General features: G+C 43.7%; 1 protein-coding gene across 9 annotated transcripts in view; it reads left to right on the plus strand.

The window, feature by feature from the left end:
* The window catches only part of LOC139537670 (rho guanine nucleotide exchange factor 12-like), a 128,455-nt gene that overhangs the window by 15,772 nt on the left and 90,007 nt on the right, over positions 1 to 22,676 (plus strand). For 5 of the 9 annotated variants that reach the window (XM_071339247.1, XM_071339248.1, XM_071339250.1 and 2 more), the window contains exon 2: positions 11,761 to 11,826. The exons of the other annotated variants lie outside the window; for them this stretch is intronic. In XM_071339247.1, the coding sequence (XP_071195348.1) occupies positions 11,761 to 11,826 (66 nt within the window). The remainder of the gene's footprint in view (positions 1 to 11,760; positions 11,827 to 22,676) is intronic. 9 annotated transcript variants of the gene reach the window in all.

Below are 22,676 nucleotides of genomic sequence, written 5' to 3' on the forward strand. Positions count from 1 at the left end.
TACCAAATATTAAGTTCTGCTTTTCTGATATATCAAATACTTATGTCATGCAATAAAATGCTAATTAATTACTTAAAAATCATACAATGTGATTTTCTGGATTTTTGTTTTAGATTCCGTCTCTCACAGTTGAAGTGTACCTATGATAAAAATGACAGACCTCTACATGCTTTGTAAGTAGGAAAACCTGCAAAATCGGCAGTGTGTCAAATACTTGTTCTCCCCACTACAAGATGCTTTGACATTTTATATCACCCTTCCAGTATGGAGCTAATGTGTTTTTTTCTAAAACCCTAATCTTCATAGCCCTAGCCATACGATTACCTTCAACTGGTTTCACATGAGCAATTGGTCATTCGAAAAATGCAAGTGGTCTTTTTCTTGCATAACCAAACATATGCATTGTATCCATCACTAGCAACACAGCACTCTGTCCTTTGATATTGTTGTCTTCAATAGCTTGATTTCATAGCAGCTACAACAGAAATGCTGATGATCTTTTTCCTCAGAATTCTCCAGTAATTGGGTAAGACGTCAAGCACATCATGTTGCTGGGGAAAAACGATTACCTGAATGTTACAGTCCAGGATGGCTCTTATGTTGCCCAATATTGTGTTGGCCTGAAGTGAGTTGGATTGATTGCAGCCCACCTCAGAGACAGCTGCTCTGAAGGGAAGCCAGGGTCAGTGTGTCTGGAGAGAGAAAGTAAGAGAGATGTGCCAATCTAAACATTCCAGAGAAGTGTTATAGCCGCTGAAATCTCATGGATTTATGTATAGTGTTAAACATGAGTTGTGTTCTCGATGAGAAGGTCAGTGTTGAGCAAAAAAATAGATGTGTTTGGAAACTGTGACCGCAAAGAAATCTGCACCAGTTGGGTATATTTCATCTATTTTTCATGTTCAATAAGCCGCCATATTTGTTGCACAAATAGTGCGCACATTTTCTTTTGCTTTTCAAAACTAGCCATCATTCACGAGTCGGTGACTTATGCCATTAATTTAATCTAGCATTTTTTTTTTTTAGAAATCACTTGCTTAGAGCTTCAAATCCCATTGAACCCCGCAGCCACAATTAAGCTACTTTATTTATGTAACATAGGAATTGCATGAGTAAGCGAAGGAAATAGGCCGTATGCATCAAGTTGAGTTGGCTTGGCGTACATGTGGTGCACCAGGGAGGGAGAGAAAGATAGAGAGTCGGGGTGGGGACCGCTGCTGCTACTGCTGTCTCCCATGTAGCCCTGCTTTAGGCAGTGCACCTGGACCTGCAGGCCTCTAATTCCTGTTCCGGTCTCCCCCACATGCCTTGCTTTCTCAAGCCCACTGGAGCGAGTCTCAACAGGAGGCAGAGTCGTGGCCACCCCGCCGCTATTGTCACACACACTCACATGCACAATTCACACACCTACACACAAGATTCATACACACAAACACTCATTACATACACACACACTCAAACACGTTATGCACACAAAGACACAACCCATGCAAGCCCACCCTGCCAGGCTCTGGATGACCCCAGCTGGCAACATCTGGCCTGGCTGCAGATAAGAGAGGTGGGGTCGCTAGATACACCCCTTCATGCCTTTATCACTGCCATCAAATCACAGCAGGCCAACTTCCTGCGCTAACGGACCATTACCAAATCACCAGAGCTGTGGGTGTGGGTGTGGGTGTGGGTGTGTGTGTGTGTGTGAGTGAGAGAGGTTAGTTAGTGTGTGTGGAAGAGAGAGGGGGAGGGTTGGTGTTTGTGGAAGTGTGTGTGTGATCACATGCAATTGTCTGCACAGGCAGTTTGACAAATTGACATCTTGGTCAGGTGCATGTAGATAGAGTAGGTCTCCTAGTCAGGAGTGGTGCATACTTCACAGCCTGTGTGAAAGGGATGCACTTTTTGTTAGTATATGTTGCAAGAAAAGTCTTGTTTACATCAGCAATGCATCATTGTCAGCAGAAGTAACTTGGGGATAAGTGTGCCTGATTGCAAAGCAATGCAACCTTTGACCCTTGCAGCTGACTGGACTGAAAAAACAGTTGCAAAACAGCTGTGCAACTTTTCTTGTTCTCTAGACCTTTGAAGTGCAAAATTTAAATAGCTTTTTTTGCTGAACAGTTATCACAGGTTTGATATTGTCATTCAATTAAAAAAATGTAAATGTAGAGTTTTCATTATAATTATTTTGCATAGTGAGTCACTCATAGACTAGCAAACCCCACCTGATATTCTGTCAGTATCAAGGATAATTTTAGTCTGACAAAGAACGGTATCCTGTCTTTTCCTTTAGTAAAAGGCAGGATAGCTTTCAGCAAAGCTCCTGTGTGTTCATGTGTTTGGGGTGCTGTTTGTCGGCCTAGGTGTGGTATTCTCCCATACATGCATAGACAGCAGCTGTGTGGAGGACCATTGAAATGTTTGCACACTGTTCTCACTCGCTCTTAGTTACCCTGCCACAAAGACAACTGCTGAGCAAAGGGCTTTTCGTTTTGTTCTCCCTAAACAAAGTAGGAAAAAATGTAGAGCCCAACTAGTTATAGTGAGAATGTTTGTGCCTAAATGGACTCAGTAGAGGAGATGTCTTTGTCAGGCCAAGAAACCACTTGAAATTCTACAGCTGTTAGATGTGAAAGGGAGTTGTTTGTACAATGGAGGACTCTTCCTACCTCTCAATTCTTAAACAGGTGTGAAGTCCAGACATGAACTTCTGTGACAATGAGAAACAAGCTCAGGTTCTGCTGAACGTCTGTGAACTAACATGCCATGTTGATAAATGTTTTTGACTTAGTTTTGCAGGGAAAACATGAGTCACCTGGGGAAAAAGGGCTGCGATGACTGGAACCTGGGCCTCTTGCTATCTCCAGCCCTCTGTAGTTCAGCCTGTACTCTTCTGTGATCATCCCAGAGGGATTGTCTCGTATTTTTGGTATCTGAGACATGACTATTGTTGTAAAAAAACAAAAAAAACAGGTCCTCTTGATAACTGTATGGTTATAAATAGCCCAGAGAGGAGACACTCCCTGAACCCTGATGAAGGGGCAGGCAGTCAGATTTGAGCTATGACGCTAATCCTAGTCATACAGTGGTTGAGCTAGCTCAGTCGGTTTTAGGTTGTTGTGGAACGGACTCACCTGACCTTTTTGTTACATATCCTAGTTGCAGTGGTGGAAAAAGTACCCCCATTTTTATTTTATTTAACTAGGCAAGTCAGTTAAGAACAAATTCTTATTTTCAATGACAGCCTAGGAACAGTGGGTTAACTGCCTTGTTCAGGGGCAGAATGACATATTATTTTTACTTTGTCAGCTCGGGGATTCGAACTTGCAACCTTTCGGTTACTAGTCCAACGCTCTAACCACTAGGCTACCTGCTGTATTTGTCACATGTGCCGAATACAACAGGTATAGATAGACCTTACAGTGAAATGCTTACTTACAAGCCCTTAACCAACAATGCAGTTTTAATAAAATACCTTAAAAAAGTAAGAGATAAGAATAACAAATAATTAAAGAGCAGCAGTAAATAACAATAGCGGGGCTTTATACATGGGGTACCGGTACAGAGTCAATGTACGGGGGCACCGGTGTCGAGGTAATTAAGGTAATATGTACATGTAGGTAGAGTTATTAAAGTGACTATGCATAGATAATAACAGAGAGTAGCAGCAGCATAGAAGAGGGGTGTGGGGCAATGCAAATAGTCTGGGTAGCCATTTGATTAGATGTTCAGGACTCTTATGGCTTGGGGGTAGAAGCTGTTTAGAATAGAGGTCGACAGATTATGATTTTTTAATACCGATACCAATTATTAGAGAACCAAAAAAAGCCGATACCGATTAATCGGCCGGTTTTTATAGATATATTTGTAATAATGACAATTACAACAATAATGAATGAACAATGAACACTTATTTTAACTTGATATAATAAATAAATAAAATCTATTTAGTCTCAAATAAATAATGAAACATGTTCAATTTGGTTTAAATAATGCAAAAACACAGTGTTGGAGAAGAAAGTAAAAGTGCAATATGTGTAAAAAAGCTAACATTTAAGTTCCTTGCTCAAAACATGAGAACATATGAAAGCTGGTGGTTCAATATTCCCAGTTCTTCAATATTCCCAGTTAAGAAGTTTTAGGTTGTAGTTATTATAGGAATTATGACGCGTCGACTATTTCTCTCTGTACCATTTGAATTTCATATACCTTTGAGTATTGGATGTTCTTATAGGCACTTTAGTATTGCCAGCCTAATCTCGGGAGTTGATAGTCTTGAAGTCATAAACAGAGCTGTGCTTCAAGCATTGCTAAGAGCTGCTGGCAAACACTGTAAAGTGCTGTTTGAATGAATGTTTATGAGCCTGCTGCTGCATACCACCGCTCAGTCAGACTGCTCTATCAAATATCAAATCATAGACTTACTTTTAATATAATAAACACAGAAATACGACCCTTTGGTCATTAATATGGTCAAATCCGGAAACGATCATTTTGTAAACAAAACTTTTATTATTTTCAGTGAAATACGGAACCATTCTGTATTTTATCGAATGGGTGGCAACCCTAAGTCTAAATATTGCTGTTACATTGCACAACCTTCAATGTTATGTCATAATTATGTAGAATTCTGGCAAATTAATTACGGTCTTTGTTAGGAAGAAATGGTCTTCACACAGTTCGCAACGAGCCAGGCGACCCAAACTGTTGCATATACCCTGACTCTGCTTGCACTGAACGCAAGAGCAGTAACACAATTTCCCTAGTTAATATTGCCTGCTAACATTAATTTATTTTAACTAAATATGCAGGTTTAAAAATGTATACGTCTGTGTATTTATTTTAAGAAGGGCATTGATATTTATGGTTAGGTACATTTATGCAACTGTTGTGCTTTTTTTGCGAATATGTTTTTGTTATATCATCACCCGTTTGGCAAAGTTGAAGTAGGCTGTGATTCGATGATAAATTAACAGGCACCGCATTGGATTATATGCAATGCAGGACAAGCTAGTTAACCTAGTAATATCATCAACCATGTGTAGTTACCTAGTGATTATGTGAAGATTGATTGTTTTTTATAAGATAAGTTTAATGCTAGCTAGCAACTTCCCTTGTCTCCTTGCAGCCACAAGGTCCTTTCGACGCTGCACTCGCGTAACAGGTGGTCAGTCTGCCACGCAGTTTCCTCGTGGATTGCAATGTAATCGGCCATAATCGGCATCTAAAAAGGCAGATTACCGATTTGTTATGAAAACTTGACATCGGCCCTAATTAATCGGCCATGCCGATTTAATCGGTCGACTTCTAGTTTAGAAGCCTCTTGGACCTAGACTTGGCGCTCTGGTACCGCTTGCCATGTGGTAGCAGAGAGAACAGTCTAGGACTAGGGTGGCTGGAGTCTGACAATTTTTAGGGTCTTCCTCTGACATGTACTGGGCCGTACGCATTACCCTCTGTAAGGCCTTGCGGTCGAAGGCCCGAGCAGTTGCCATACCAGGCAGTGATGCAACCAGTCATGATGCTCTCGATGGTGCAGCTGTAGAACCTTTTGAGGAACTGAAGACCATGCCAAATCTTTTCAGTCTCCTGAGGGGGAATAGGTTTTGGCGTGCCCTCTTCACGACTGTCTTGGTGAGCTTGGACTATGTTAGTTTGTTGGTGATGTGGACTCCAAGGAACTTGAAGCTCTCAACCTGTTCCACTACAGCCCCGTCAATGAGAATGGGAGTGTGCTCGGTCCTCCTTTTCCTGTAGTCCACAATCATCTCCTTAGTCTTGTTCACATTGAGGGAGAGGCTGTTGTCCTTGCACCACACGGTTAGGTCTCTGACTTCCTCCCTATAGGCTGTCTCATCGTTGTCGGTGATCAGGCCTACCACTGTTGTGTCATCTGCAAACTTAATGATGGTGTTGGAGTTATGCCTAGCCGTGCAGTCACGTGTGAACAGGGAGTACAGGAGGGGACAGAGCACGCACCCCTGAGGGGCCCCTGTGTTGAGGATCAGCGTGGCGGATTTGTTGTTACCTACCCTTACCACCTGGGGGCGGCCCATCAGGAAGTCCAGGATCCAGTTACAGAGGGAGGTGTTTAGTCCCAGAGTCCTTAGCTTAGTGATGAGCTTTGAGGGCAGTACGGTGTTGAACGCTGAGCTGTAGTCAATGGATAGCATTCTCATATAGGTGTTCCTTTTGTGCAGGTGTGAAAGGGCAATGTGGAGTGCAATAGAGATTGTCATACGTGAGTAAAAGAGAAGATATCTTAATAGAAAATGACTCAAGTAAAAGTGAAAGTCACCCAGTAAAATACTACTTGAGTAAAAGTCTAAAAGTATTTGGTTTTATATATACTTAAGAATCAAAAGTAAATGTAATTTCTAAAATATACTTAAGTATCAAAAGTTGAAGTATAAATTGTTTAAAATTCCTTATGTTAAGCAAACCAGAGGGCACCATTTTCTTGTTTAAAAAAAATAAATACGGATAGCCAGGGGCACACTCCAACACACCAGCCAGATCAGGGTTAGTAGGTATGACCAGGGATGTTTTCTTGATAAGTGCATGAATTGGATGTCCTGCTAAGCATTCAAAATGTAATGAGTACTTTTGGGTATCAGGGAAATGTATGGAGTAAAAAGTACATTATTTTCTTTAGGAATGTAGTGAAGTAAAAGTTACCCCCCAAAAACTACTTAAGTAGCACTTTAAAGTATTTTTACTTAAGTATTTTACACCACTGCCTATTTGGTAGGATACTCAACCTTATATAACCTTAGCAAGGTTCATGAACTTAGGCTACAATAGTTACAAGGGTTTTTGTGGGACGCTCGAGAGACTACAATAGGAGGAAATGCAGCTAGCAATACATGTAAACAAAGTTTAGTTTGAATTTGCCCACAAGTTGAATTTGTGGGCATTGGTCCTGTATCATGTGAATACAACCAATAAACCGGCACTGTCTACCTTTATTTCAGACTGAGGCAGAAGTGTTTAAGGCCCGTTGATGCCCTATTGTCAATCATGAAATCTTGGCTAAGTCAGTGACCAATTAAATTGTTTTGATATTATAAGGGTCAAAGAAGGAGAAGGAAAACCCATTAAAGCGATACTGCGTTAATCTGGCAATTAAGCCTTTTTTCTATTTACCCAGAGTCAGTGCAATGACTCAATCTACAGGTACAGAAGCATATGCTAGCATTCCCGTAGACTTCCAGTCATTGTGCTGCTAGACCAAGTTAGCATTGGCTCGTGAAACTACCTCTAAAGGCGTCTGCATGCTTCAGTTCGACTGGCGCCTAGCTGAACTAGGCTAGCCAAATCGAAAGAGTGTGCTCACAGTCCCTTAAAAGACGTTCGCTTGAAAAACTCGAAAATAGCGGCAATAGGCCATTTTGAGATGCCTTAGCCAGTATACACGTCCTCAAAATAGTCAGAATTCATCTAAAATTACTCTAATTACGTCGAAGATGTTTGGTGCAGTATTTCTCAATGAAAAATGTACTTGAAAACGAGTCATCTCTTGTTGAATGACCAATCACTGACGAAGGGGCATAGACTTCAGCTTGCCTCTATAAAATATGTTGTTTGCTCTAACAGCCGGGAAAAAAACTCACCGCCGTGAAAAACAAACAAAAACGTCACAAAATCTTCAGAACTGTTTCAAATCAAATCAAATTTATTTATATAGCCCTTCTTACATCAGCTGATATATCAAAGTGCTGTACAGAAACCCAGCCTAAAACCCAAACAGCAAGCAATGCAGGTGTAGAAGCACGGTGTCTAGGAAAAACTCCCTAGAAAGGAACCAGGCTATGAGGGTTGGCCAGTCCTCTTCTGGCTGTGCCGGGTGGAGATTATAACAGAACATGGCCAAGATGTTCAAATGTTCATAAATGACCAGCATGGTCAAATAATAGTAATCACAGTGAACAAGTCAGGGTTCCATAGCCGCAGGCAGAACAGTTGAAACTGGAGCAGCAGCACAGCCAGGTGGACTGGGGACAACAAGGAGTCATCATGCCAGGTAGTCCTGAGGCATGGTCTTAGGGCTCAGGTCCTCCGAGAGAGAGAGAAGGAAAGAAAGAGAGAATTAGAGAGAGCATACTTAAATTCACACAGGACACCGGATAAGACAGGAGAAATACTCCAGATATAACAGACTGACCCTAGCCCCCCGACACATAAACTACTGCAGCATAAATACTGGAGGCTGAGACAGGAGGGGTCAGCAGACACTGTGGCCCCATCCGATGATACCCCCGGACAGGGCCAAACAGGCAGGATATAACCCCACCCACTTTGCTAAAGCACAGCCCCCACTGTGGGGATATCTTCAACCACCAACTTACCATCCTGAGACAAGGCCGAGTATAGCCCACAAAGATCTCCGCCACGGCACAACCCAAGGGGGGGGCGCCAACCCAGACAGGAAGACCACGTCAGTGACTCAACCCACTCAAGTGACGCACCCCTCCTAGGGACGGCATGGAAGAGCACCAGTAAGCCAGTTACTCAGCCCCTGTAATAGAGGCAGAGAATCCCAGTGGAGAGAGAGGAACCGGCCAGGCAGAGACAGCAAGGGCGGTTCGTTGATCCTGTGCCTTTCCATTCACCTTCACACTCCTGGGCCAGACTACACTCAATCATAGGACCTACTGAACAGATGAGTCTTCAATAAAGACTTAAAGGTTGAGACCGAGTCTGCGTCTCTCACATGGGTAGGTAGACCATGCCATAAAAATTGAGCTCTATGGGAGAAAGCCCTGCCTCCAGCTGTTTGCTTAGAAATTCTAGGGAAAATTAGGAGGCCTGCGTCTTGTGACCGTAGCGTACGTGTAGGTATGTACGGCAGGACCAAATCGGAAAGATAGGTAGGGGCAAGCCCATGTAATGCTTTGTAGGTTTGCAGTAAAATCTTGAAATCAGCCCTTGCCTTAGCAGGAAGCCAGTGTAGGGAGGCTAGCACTGGAGTAATATGATACTTTTTTGGGGTTCTAGTCAGGATTCTAGCAGCCGTATTTAGCACTAACTGAAGTTTATTTAGTGCTTCATCCGGGTAGCCGGAAAGTAGAGCATTGCAGTAGTCTAACCTAGAAGTAACAAAAGCATGGATACATTTTTCTGCATCATTTTTGGACAGAACATTTCTGATTTTTGCAATGGAAAAAAGCTGTCCTTGAAACAGTCTTGAAATGTTCGTCAAAAGAGAGATCAGGGTCCAGAGTAACGCCGAGGTCCTTCACAGTTTTATTTGAGATGACTGTACAGCCACAGAAGATCTCTTTGTTTCTTGGGACCTAGAACAAGCATCTCTGTTTTGTACGAGTTTAAAAGTAGAACGTTTGCAGTCATCCACTTCCTTATGTCTGAAACACAGGCTTCCAGTGAGGGCAATTTTGGGGCTTCACGGTGTTTCATTGAAATGTACAGCTGTGTGTCATCCACATAGCAGTGAAAGTTAACCTGTCTAGGACTGGGGTTTACATTTGGCTTTGCCTCCAAAACATCCCGTGAATTTGCATAGAGCCACATCAATTTACAGAAATACTCATAGATAAAAGATACAAGTGTTGTTCACAGAATTAAAGATATACTTCTCCTTAATGCAACCGCTGTGTCAGATTTAAAAAAAACTTGACGGAAAAAGCACACCATGCTATAATCTGAGTACAGCGCTCAGAGCCCAAATAAGCCATAAAGATATCCGCCATGTTTTGGAGTCAACAGAAGTCAGAATAGCATTATAAATATTCACTTACCTTTGATGATCTTCATCAGAATGCACTCCCAGGAATCCCAGTTCCACAATAAATGTTTGATAATAAATGTTTTATTTGTTCGATAAAGTTCATAATTTATGTCCAAACTTTTTGTTAGCTCGTTTAGCCCAGTATTCCGCATTCATGACGCGCGATCACTAGGAGCAGACGAAAAGTCAAAAGGTTCCGTTACAGTCCGTAGAAACATGTCAAACGAAGTATAGAATCAATCTTTAGGATGTTTTTAACATAAATCTTCAATAATGTTCCAACCGGAGAATTCCTTTGTTTTCAGAAATGCAATGGAACTCAAGCTAACTCTCACATGAACGTGCATGGTCAGCTCGTGGCACTCTGGGAGAGATCTCACTCAATCCCCTCTCATTCGCCCCCACTTCACAGTAGAAGCATCAAACAAGGTTCTAAAGACTGTTGACATCTAGTGGAAGTCGTAGGAAGTGCAATATGACCCCATAGACACTGTGTATTCGATAGGCCAAGAGTTGAAAAACTACAAACCTCAGATTTCCCACTTCCTGGTTGGATTTTTCTCAGGTTTTTGTCTGCCATATGAGTTCTGTTATACTCACAGACATCATTCAAACAGTTTTAGAAACTTCAGAGTGTTTTCTATCCACATCTACTAATAATATGCATATCTTAGCAACTGGGACTGAGTAGCAGGCAGTTTACTCTGGGCACGCTTTTCATCCAAACGTGAAAATGCTGCCCCCTATCCCAAACAAGTTAACATTATGTTTTCGAATGACATCCCCAAGAGGTAAAATATATAGTGAAAACAATAATGGTCCTAACTTGGAACCTTGAGGAACACCGACATTTACAGTTGATTTGTCAGAGGACAAACCATTCACAGAGACAAACTGATATCTTTCCGACAGATAAGATCTAAACCAGACCAGAACTTGTCCGTGTAGACTATTTTGGGTTTCCAATCTCTCCAAAAGAATGTGGTTATCGATGGTATCAAAAGCAGCACTAAGGTCTAGGAGCACGAGGACAGATGCAGAGCCTCCGTCTGACGCCATTAAAAGGTCATTTCCACCTTCACAAGTGCAGTCTCAGTGCTATGATGGGGTCTAAAACCAGACTGAAGTATTTCGTATATATTGTTTGTCTTCAGGAAGGCAGTAAGTTGCTGCGCAACAGCTTTTTCAAAATGTTTTGAGAGGAATGGGTAATTCGATATAGGCCGATAGTTTTTTTTATATTTTCTGGGTCAAGGTTTGGCTTTTTCAAGAGAGGCTTTATTACTGCCACTTTTTTTTATTTATTTATTTTTTATTTTTTATTTTTTTTTAAATTTTATCCCATTTTCTCCCCAATTTTTCGTGGTATCCAATCGCTAGTAATTACTATCTTGTCTCATCGCTACAACTCCCGTACGGGCTCGGGAGAGACGAAGGTCGAAAGTCATGCGTCCTCCGAAGCACAACCCAACCTAGCCGCACTGCTTCTTAACACAGCGCGCCTCCAACCCGGAAGCCAGCCACACCAATGTGTCGGAGGAAACACCGTGCACCCGCCCCCTCGGTTAGCGCGCACTGCGCCCGGCCCGCCACAGGAGTCGCTGGAGCGCGATGAGACAAGGATATCCCTACCGGCCAAACCCTCCCTAACCCGGACGACGCTAAGCCAATTGTGCGTCGCCCCACGGACCTCCCGGTCGCGGCCGGCTGCGACAGAGCCTGGGCGCGAACCCAGACTCTGGTGGCGCAGCATAGCACTGCGATGCAGTGCTCTAGACCACTGCGCCACCCGGGAGGCCATTACTGCCACTTTTAGTGAGTTTTGGTACACATCAGGTGGATAGAGAGCCGTTTATTATGTTCAACATAGGAGGGCCAAGCACAGGAAGCAGCTCTTTCAGTAGTTTAGTTGGAATAGGGTCCAGTATGCAGCTTGAAGGTTTAGAGGCTATGATTATTTTCATCATTGTGTCAAGAGATATAGTACTAAAACACTTGACTGTCTCCCTTGATCCTAGGTCCTGGCAGAGTTGTGCAGACTCAGGACAACTGAGCTTTGGAGGAATACGAAGATTTAAAGAGGAGTCCGTCATTTTCTTTCTAATGATCATGATCTTTTCCTCAAAGAAGTTAATGAATTTATTACTGCTCAAGTGAAAGCCATCCTCTCTTGGGGAGTGCTGCTTTTTAGTTAGCTTTGCGACAGTATCAAAAATAATTTTCGGATTGTTCTTATTTTCCTCAATTAAGTTGGAAAAATAGGATGATCGAGCAGCAGTGAGGGCTCTTCGATACTGCACGGTACTGTCTTTCCAAGCTAGTCGGAAGACTTCCAGTTTGGTGTGGCGCCATTTCCGTTCCAATTTTCTCTAAGCTTGCTTCAGAGCTCGGGTATTTTCTGTATACCAAGGAGCTAGTTTCTTATGACAAATGTTTATAGTTTTTAGGGGTGCAACTGCATCTAGGGTATTGCGCAAGGTTAAATTGAGTTCCTCAGTTAGGTGGATTTTTGTCCTCTGACGTCCTTGGGTAGGCAGAGGGAGTCTGGAAGGGCATCAAGGAATCTTTGGGTTGTCTGAGAATTTATAGCACGATTTTTGATGTTCCTTGGTTGGGGTCTGAGCAGATTATTTGTTGCGATTGCAAACGTAATAAAATGGTGGTCCGATAGTCCAGGATTATGAGGAAAAACATTAAGATCCACAACATTTATTCCATGGGACAAAACTAGGTCCAGAGTATGACTGTGGCAGTGAGTAGGTCCGGAGACATGTTGGACAAAACCCACTGAGTCAATGATGGCTCCGAAAGCCTTTAGGCTTTTTCCATGTGAATATTAAAGTCACCAAAATCTTGAATATTATCTGCTATGACTACAAGGTCCGATAGGAATTCAGGGAACTCAGTGAGGAACACTGTATATGGCCCAGGAGGCCTGTAAACAGTAGCTATAAAAAGTGATTGAGTAGGCTGCAAAGATTTCATGACTAGAAGCTCAAAAGACAAACACTTTTTTAGTGTGTTTTTTTTGTAAATTGAAATTTGCTATCGTAAATGTTAGCAACACCTCCGACCTTTGCTAGATGCGCGGGGGATATGGTCACTAGTGTAACCAGGAGGCGAGGCCTCATTTAGCACAGTAAATTCATCAGGCTTAAGCCATGTTTCAGTCAGGCCTATCACATGTTTCGGCTGTAAAAGCATGCTGACGCCTTAACTTCCTTCATACTGCAAACGGAGACATAAAAATGGTATCCATGACTTCATCTGACTCTGGGTAAGTAGGAAAAGTCCCAGAATCTCACAGTATCCCTTTAACTCTTTAACCCTGTTCTCGCTGTAGCCTTGGTATGTATTTTCACAATGGCAGGCAGTCTTCTATTGAAGACACTTTCAGAAACATGTCCTGGCCTTCGCTGCTCAGCCACCACAGAAGTTCTGTAGACAATAACGACCCGGTGTTTTGCGTTTGGCAAGAGCTCTCAGGAGCATGTCCCAGTGCTGTTTATAATAAATCTGCAATTAACTGGGCTCGAAGTACCACTGAGCAGAGTTACTGTTTCAAGAGTTTTGTACTTCACTGCACCCTTCAGTAGTATAGCAGGCAAGACATGACACACACACTGACCGTGAAATGGCTTAGTTATGGGCCATCGGCGCTATCAAATTGAAGTTTTGTATTGTTCCTCAGCTTTTTGGAATATGCACAGGCACAGCATAGGCCTACTATTGCAAACACATACCAGAGTTTTACTGAACCCCTCTGGGTTTAGTTGAACCTATCAAAGTTTGTTTTCTTGTGTACTCTTCACGGAAGACTAGTCAATTTGGTTCAAACTGCCATATCGGTTCGGCGGAGACTGAAATAATTAAACCGATGTAATTGGAGCATGTCAGGGGTATTGATTTGTGTAGCGACGTGGAGAATTGTCTCCTCAGCTGCCAAATCTGTGACACTGACTCCACTATTGTCATTAGGCTACCACAGCCAGGGAGCGAGGACATGGCTCGCCACCTCTCATTCTAGTTATGACACGAGGGGCCGGCGCTATTGATCTCTCTCTAACGGCGTTGACTTGGAGATGAGCGCTGATTTGGATTGATTTGATTGTTCTTGCCATTCTCTCCACCACCTGATGTGGTTGTATGTATGCTCAAATTTATTTTGGCACATTTAACTCAATGTTCTACTATAAGTGCAATTTGATCTATATCAGGGATGGCTAACTTTGATGGGGGTGGGGGTCGCAAAAAATCTAAAATCATCATGAGGGGCCGCAGTTGCTCGCGGGTCTGCAGGAACTACTCACATCCATAACACATTGCGAGCAAAACATTTTAGTGGCCCCCTTCTTGACAGCGGAGACAATAAAAATAAATGTTTTTGTTAATTTCGTGCAATTCTACAGATTTTGCCATGGAGCGGAGAGGAAAATGAGATGTTTTACAACACATTTCCTGCAATTTTACACATTTTGCCATAGGGTGGAGAGAAATGTTTGTAGTTTTATGATATCTGAGTCTGACTAACAAAATCAATGGGGGCCCCCCAGCTGGTAATTCGACCATAATAGCAAGTTTAGATAGCTAGCCACTAAACTCATTTAGCAATCTAAAAAATGTTAGCTGACATGGGCTAATTGACTGACTATCAGTGGCTAACATAAATAGAGAAAAACTTTGTCTATTATGCTATTCATTTTTTGGGATCTAGTTATCAACTGCTCCCCAATGACATATCGTGTTTCAGAACAAAGAGTGGATCGTTTTTTCAATACAGACAACTAGACGTTGCAAATGACTCTTTATAGTAGTCAATCAAATCAAATGTTACTTGTCACATGCTTCGTAAACAACAGGTGTAGACTAACAGTGAAATGCTTACTTACAGGCCCCTTCCCAACAACGCAGAGAGAACAAAAGAGAAATAATAGAAAAATAATAACACAATGAGTAACAATAACTTGGCTATATACACGGGGTACCAGTACAGAGTTGATATGCAGGGGTACAGGGTAATTGAGATGATATGTACATATAGGTAGGGATAAAGTGACTAGGCAACAGGATAGATAATAAACAGTAACAGCATTATATGTGATGAGTCAAAAGAGTTAATGCAAAACGAGTCAATGCAGATAATTAAGTAGTTAACCAATAGCTACCCAGACTAACTATTTAGCAGTCTTATGGCCTGGGGGTAGAAGCTGTTCAGGGTCCTCCTGGTTCCAGACTTGGTGCATTTGTACCACTTGCCGTGCTGTAGCAGAGAGAACAGTCTATGACTGGGGTGGCTGGAGTCTTTGATCATTTTTAGGGCCTTCCTCTAACACCGCCTGCTATAGAGGTCCTAGATGGCAGGGAGCTCGGCCCTAGTGATGTACTGGGCCTTATGCACTAACCTCTGTACCACCTTGCGGTCAGATGCAAAGCAGTTGCCATACCAAGCAGTGATACAGCCAGTCAAGATGCTCTTAATGGTGCAGCTGTAGAACTGTTTGAGGATCTGATGGCCCATGCTGAATCTTTTCAGCCTTCTGAGGGGGAAGAAAAGTTATGGTGCCCTTGACTGTGTTGGTGTGTGTGGACCATGATAATTCCTTAGTGCTCCACTACAACCTGCTTCACTACAACTAGCTATGTTGCTAATGGTAATGAAAAAAAGTTAGAAAAACATGCTCAACCCTCTTATGCTGTGCTTAATTCACACTCCGGGCTAATGAACTATTAAAGAGCTAAGTTATTCTCACTGAGCTGCCCTAAGCTTGGAGGTTAATCCAAGGTTATTGTATTACAAACCTCCATTTAATCACTGGAATCTGAGGCATGTGTGTCATTCCCTCCACCTTGTGCGAGTGTAGAGGTGTGCCTGTGTGTACATGTGTGTCTCTTTGTGTCTTGTCTCTGTGCTGTATGTGTACTCGACACAGACGGGGGTACACTGTATTCTGTTTGGGTGGACAGGCCCATATATGTGGTGCCACCTTGGTCGACCAATGGAATCAGACCTGTGGCAGGTTGAACAGCAGCCTGGTCTATGGCAGACACCGCAGGGGCTGTCCACACTATAGGAGCTTGTACAAGCTTAGCTTACCACCATTCTGGTGTGAAAGACACACACAAAGAGTTGCTGGCAGACAACATACACATACATACATACATACATACATACATACACACACTGGCAGACAACACACACTACACACACACACACACACACACACACACACACACACACACACACACACACACACACACACACACACACACACACACACACACACACACACACACAGAGAGTGTAGTTGGCAGACAGAGGCGGTGTTGTGTCAGCTCAGCTGCTGGTGAATCATCTGTTTGCCCAAGCCTCCCTCCCTGCTCCCCTGACTGCAGCATGTCTCCATCCAGCCCCACCCCTCACCTCCCCATGACCAGAGCACTGCTGCAGTGCAGCTAGTGTAGCCCTGACCTGACCCACACACTCAAGTGTTGTTGGTCTCAATGCCATTTTGTTATTATGTTTGAGCAAAAGAAGCTATGGCAAAATGCATAGAAGTGCAGGAAAGAAAAGTAAAGATGTCACCACTAAGATGGGGGCCTCCTTAAATTGTAAGAAAATGATTGCTGCTCCGACACGGGCTTCAGTGCTTATTGTAATGCCCCTTGCCACGCCCCTGCCACGCCCACCACCTAAGCCCCATTTGATCCAGAAAAAACCTTGTGATGTAGTGGTAAAAAACAAGTAGGTGGGGAAACCCAAATCACCGTTCGCGGTGAAAAAACTAAAGGCGTCAGTGTGCTCGCATACTCCCCTAAAAGACCTTCGCCTGAAAAACAAGAAAAAAGCGACAATAGTACTGTTTGTCCACTTTGAGACACTGTAGCCAGTATACACATCCTCAAAATAGTCCAAATGTATCTAAGATAACTGAAGCAATCTGTCATACATTTTAATTTTTTACCGAGGAGGTCTTAGTCGCGCAATTTTGCATCCGACTAGGATGTTTGGTGCAGTATTTCTCACGAGAAAAAATGTGCATGAGGACGAGTCGTCTCGTTAAATGACAACAGGGACTTCATTGAAGAATCCCTACTGTTGACCAATCGCCAACAAGGAGGAATAGGCTTCAGCGACCGACTTCGGCTTGCCTCGAGAAAAAATTTAGTGTGCCCGAACAGCCGAAAAAACTCTTTGCCAAAGTCCAAAACGAACAAAAACCTCACAAAATGTTGTCATAATATAGGCAAAAACTGTTATGAACTGCTACCTATATTTTCCATAATTTTTTTTGCGGTAGGTTGGTAAACGTTTGCACAAAAGGTAAAAAGGTGCATAAATGGCTACACCACTGATTGTACAACATGGATATGTGTGCCAGTGTTTCGTATGTTTATTCTGTGGTTGCTGGGAGGCCATTAAAAGTGCCTGGCCAGTGGAGAGAGAAATTGAGTGAGAGACTCTGGCTGTGCCTCAGGGCCTGTGGTGGGTGGGGGAGAGGTGAGGGGGAGAGGTAAAGTAGGGCCCTCTCCACTTTCTCCAGGCCCTGCATGATACAGATGAAAACGGACGTTGTCCCAAATGGCACCTTATTCCCAATAGGTGCACTACTTTTGACCAGATTCCTGTGGGCCCTGGTTAATACTAGATAAGCCTTGCTTCTTTGGACCCCCCTTCAGGCCAATGAGGAGTCATTTTGCCTCAACATTCTAACAGTCTAATAAATCAATTTCATATATGCTATCGGAAAAATAATACTTTGGTTGGGTTTATGAAGGTCTTGGGTAACATTAAAAGAACACAATAGCATTTTCATTAGTTTATGTTACTGTAGGCTATCTGTTGCTGCATGCTCACGTGTGGAGCACATGGAACGTGGTTATTCTTGGAAAAAGTGATATTTTGAAATAGAGCTCATCTCTTCAATTTTGAAGCTTATGGGGCAATGGTAAGTGTTTTGGAAACCTCAGAATCAGCTCTTTGTGATACTATATAGAAATCAAAACATCTTACCTGCATGTGACTCTGTAGAAGGATTGGAAAAAGTCACTTTCTGGCGCTCTGGGGAACGAAATGACATGTTCCCTTAAAGCTGCTTATAACACATTCTGTTTGTGACGAAATTCGAACAACTTACGTGTGTTAAATAGACATATTTAGGAAAAGTCAAGGACGGAGGGGGGCATTACTTAAGAAATGGCAGAGATATTTCAATTTTAAATTCATATTGGGTCAAAATGATCCCCTTGACCTTTCTTATGTTAAAAGTAATGCACTACAAAGGGAATAGAGTACCATTTGGGACATAAACAATTAGCACCTCACTGCAATGCATTTTCATTGTTTTAGTGTAAAGCCGCGAGAGCTACCTAGCTTGGAGTTGTGATTATGTGTGCACACAATTTGGGGAATGGTATTATAATTTTAGGGTCAAATGTATTTCTCTGAATATGTGTGTGTGTCTTTGTTTGTTTACAGTTATGGCCATACGTCCTATCAACATCTGGTAGACCGCTAAAGCCTGGGAGGTTAACCCATCCAAGCAGTGTCACGGAGGCTTTGTTACCTTGACACACACACACACACACACACACACACACACACACACACACACACACACACACACACACACAGCCAAATTGTGTCAGTTTACTTCAGCTGCTCCACACGTAGTGGATAGTGTAGGGGGAGAGGGAATGGTCTACACGGCCCCGTTTATTCAGAACAACCCATATTTTATACACTGAGTGTACAAAACATTAAGAACACCTGCCCTTTCCATGACATAGACTGACCAGGTGAATCCAGATGAAGCTATGATCCCTTATTGATGTCACCTGTTAAATCCACTTCAATCAGTGTAGATGAAGGGGAGGAGACAGGTTAAAGGAGGATTTTTAAGCCTTGAGACAGTTGCGACATGGATTGTATGTGTGTGTCATTCAGACGGTGAATGGGTATGGCAGTAGGAGCCAGGTGCACCAGTTTGAGTGTGTCAAGAACTGCAACGCTGTTTTTTTTACGCTCAACAGTTTCCAGTGTGTATCAAGAATGGTCCATCACCCAAAGGACATCTAGAAAATTTGACACAACTGTGGGAAGCATTGGAGTCAACATGGGCCAGCATCCCTATGGAACGCTTTTGACACCGTGTAGAGTCCATGCCCCGACGAATTGAGGCTGTTCTGAGGGCAAAGGGGGTGCAACTCAATATTAAGAAGGGGTTGCAACTCAATATACTACAGTCCCACATATCAGGTTGTTTATGCTGACTCCATGGGTTTGTGTGACAGAATGAGGAATGGGTTGAATTAATTCCATTTCAATCAAGCATAGTCAGACACTCACAATCTTGAATTTTGCATAGGAAAAAACATTTCTATAATTTCTAGAATCAAGTGTGCATAGATGTAGGAAATTATATCATGATTTATTATGGCATGGCATCAAACCCACAGTTGGCAGGGAATTGGTTTTGGACAATTCCTGGTTACTGTACATAAAACTGGATATATTTAGTGCTAGTTACTTACACTGAGGAGCAGATAGCCCCTCAGCCTCACTAGCCATACACAAGCTCCTTTCCCTGCATAGCTATACATTACCAAATGGAGAGAGGGAGAGATAGAAAGGGGGGAATTTCTTTCTCTCTGATACAAATCAAATCAAACCTTCTTTGTCACATGCGCCGAATACAACAAATGTAGACTTTACCGTGAAATGCTTACTTTCAAGCCCTTAACCAACAGTGCAGTTCAAGAAGAGTTAAGAAAATATTTACCAAGTAGACTAAAATAAAAAGTAATAATAAATAAGAATAACAATAACGAGGCTATATACAGGGGGCACCTATACTGAGTCAGTGTGCGGGGGTACAGGTTAGTTGAGGTAATTTGTACATGTAGGTAGGGGTGAAGTGACTATGCATAGATAATAAACAGCGAGTAGCAGCAGTGTACAAAAGGGAGGGGGGGGGGTGTCAATGTAAATTGTCCTGTGGTGATTTTATGAATTGTCCAGCAGTCTTATGGCTTGGGGGTAGAAGCTGTTGAGGAGCCTCTTGGTCCTAGACTTGGCGCTCCGGTACCGCTTGCTGTGCGGTAGCAGAGAAAACAGTCTATAACTTGGGTGACTGGAGTCTCTGACAATTTTATGGGCTTTCCTCTGACACACCTATTATATAGGTCCTGGATGGCAGGAAGCTTGGCCCCAGTGATGTACGGGGCCGTTCGCACTACCCTCTGTAGCACCTTATGGTCAGATGCCGAGCAGTTGCCATACCAGGCGGTGATGCAACCGTCAGGATGCTCTCGATGGTGCAGCTGTAGAACTTTTGAGGATCTGGGGACACATGCCAAATATTTTCAGCCTCTTGAGGGGGAAAAGGTTTTGTGTGCCCTCTTCACAGCTGTCTTGGTATGTTTGGACCATGATAGTTCTTTGGTGATGTGAACACCAAGGAACTTGAAACTCTTGACCCGCTCCACTAAAGCCCCGTCAATGTTAATGGGGGCCTGTTCGGCCCACCTTTTCCTGTCGTCCACGATCATCTCCATAATCTTGCTCACATTGAGGGAGCATTCCGGCGCCGACAGAGATGGCCGCCTCGCTTCGCGTTCCTAGGAAACTATGCAGTATTTTGTTCTTTTTACGTGTTATTTCTTACATTGGTACCCCAGGTAATCTTAGGTTTCATTACATACAGTCGGGAGGAACTACTGAATATAAGAGCAACGTCAACTCACCATCGTTACGACCAGGAATATGACTCTCCCGAAGCGGATTCTGTTTTGCCTTCCACCCAGGACAATGGATCAGATCCCAGCCGGCGACCCTAAACAACGACGCCGTAAAAGGGGCAAACGAAGCGGTCTTCTGGTCAGGCTCCGGAGACGGGCACATCGCGCTCCACTCCCTAGCATACTACTCGCCAATGTCCATTCTCTTGACAAGGTTGATGAAATCCAAGCAAGGGTAGCATTCCAGAGAGACATCAGAGACTGTAACGTTCTTTGCTTCACGGAAACATGGCTCACTCGAGAGACGCTATAGGAGTCGGTGCAGCCAGCTGGTTTCTTCACGCATCACGCCGACAGAAACAAGCATCTTTCTGGTAAGAAGAGGGGCTGGGGGGGGTATGCCTTATGATTAACGAGACGTGGTGTGATCATAACAACATACAGGAACTCAAGTCCTTCTGTTCACCTGACTTAGAATTCCTCACAATCAAATGTCGACCGCATTATCTACCAAGGGAATTCTCTTCGATTATAATCACAGCCGTATATATTCCCCCCCAAGCAGACACATCGACGGCCCTGAACGAACTTTATCTGACTATGTAAACTGGAAACCACACATCCTGAGGCTGCATTCATTGTAGCTGGGGATTTTAACAAGGCTAATCTGAAAACAAGACTCCCTAAATTCTATCAGCATATCGATTGTGCTACCAGGGCTGGTAAAACCCTGGATCATTGTTATTCTAACTTCCGCGACGCATATAAGGCCCTCCCCCGCCCTCCTTTTGGAAAAGCTGACCACGACTCCATTTTGTTGCTTCCAGCCTACAGACAGAAACTAAAACAAGAATCTCCCGCGCTCAGGTCTGTTCAACGCTGGTCCGACCAATCTGATTCCACGCTTCAAGACTGCTTCGATCACATGGATTGGGATATGTTCCGCATTGTGTCCAACAACAACATTGACGAATACACTGATTCGGTGAGCGAGTTCATTAGAAAGTGCATCGGCCCACAGCAACGATTAAAACATTCCCAAACCAGAAACCGTGGATTGATGGTAGCATTCGTACGAAACTGAAAGCGCGAACCACTGCTTTTAACCAGGGCAAGGTGACCGGAAACATGACCGAATACAAACAGTGTAGCTATTCCCTCCGCAAGGCAATCAAACAAGCTAAGTGCCAGTATAGAGACAAAGTAGAGTCCTAATTCAACGGCTCAGACACAAGAGGTATGTTAGCAGGGTCTACAGGCAATCACGGATTACAAAAAGAAAACCAGCCCCGTCGCGGACCAGGATGTCTTGCTCCCAGACAGACTAAATCACTTTTTTGCTCGCTTTGAGGACAATACAGTGCCACTGACACGGCCCGCTACCAAAACCTGCGGGCTCTCCTTCACTGCAGCCGAGGTGAGTAAAACATTTAAACGTGTTAACCCTCGCAAGGCTGCAGGCCCAGACGGCATTCCCAGCTGCGTCCTCAGAGCATGCGCAGACCAGCTGGCTAGTGTGTTTACGGACATATTCAATCAATCCTTATCCCAGTCTGCTGTTCCCACATGCTTCAAGAGGGCCATTGTTCCTGTTCCCAAGAAAGCTAAGCTAACTGAGCTAAACGACTACCGCCCCGTAGCACTCACTTCCGTCATCATGAAGTGCTTTGAGAGACTAGTCAAGGACCATATCACCTCCACCCTACCTGACACCCTAGACCCACTCCAATTTGCTTACCGACCCAATAGGTCCACAGACGACGCAATCGCAACCACACTGCACACTGCCCTAACCCATCTGGACAAGAGGAATAACTATGTGAGAATGCTGTTCATCGACTACAGCTCAGCATTTCACACCATAGTACCCTCAACTCGTCATCAAGCTCGAGACCCTGGGTCTCGACCCCGCCCTGTGCAACTGGGTACTATACTTCCTGACGGGCCGCCCCCAGGTGGTGAGGGTAGGTAACATCTCCACCCCGCTGATCCTCAACACTGGGGCCCCACAAGGGTGCGTTCTGAGCCCTCTCCTGTACTCCCTGTTCACCCACGACTACGTGGCCATACACGCCTCCAACTCAATCATCAAGTTTGCGGACGACACTACAGTGGTAGGCTTGATTACGAACAACGACGAGACGGCCTACAGGGAGGAGGTGAGGGCCCTCGGAGTGTGGTGTCAGGAAAATAACCT

This window comes from Salvelinus alpinus, chromosome 13 (genome assembly GCF_045679555.1).
Source record: "Salvelinus alpinus chromosome 13, SLU_Salpinus.1, whole genome shotgun sequence".
In the NCBI taxonomy this organism is placed as follows: Eukaryota; Metazoa; Chordata; class Actinopteri; order Salmoniformes; family Salmonidae; genus Salvelinus; species Salvelinus alpinus.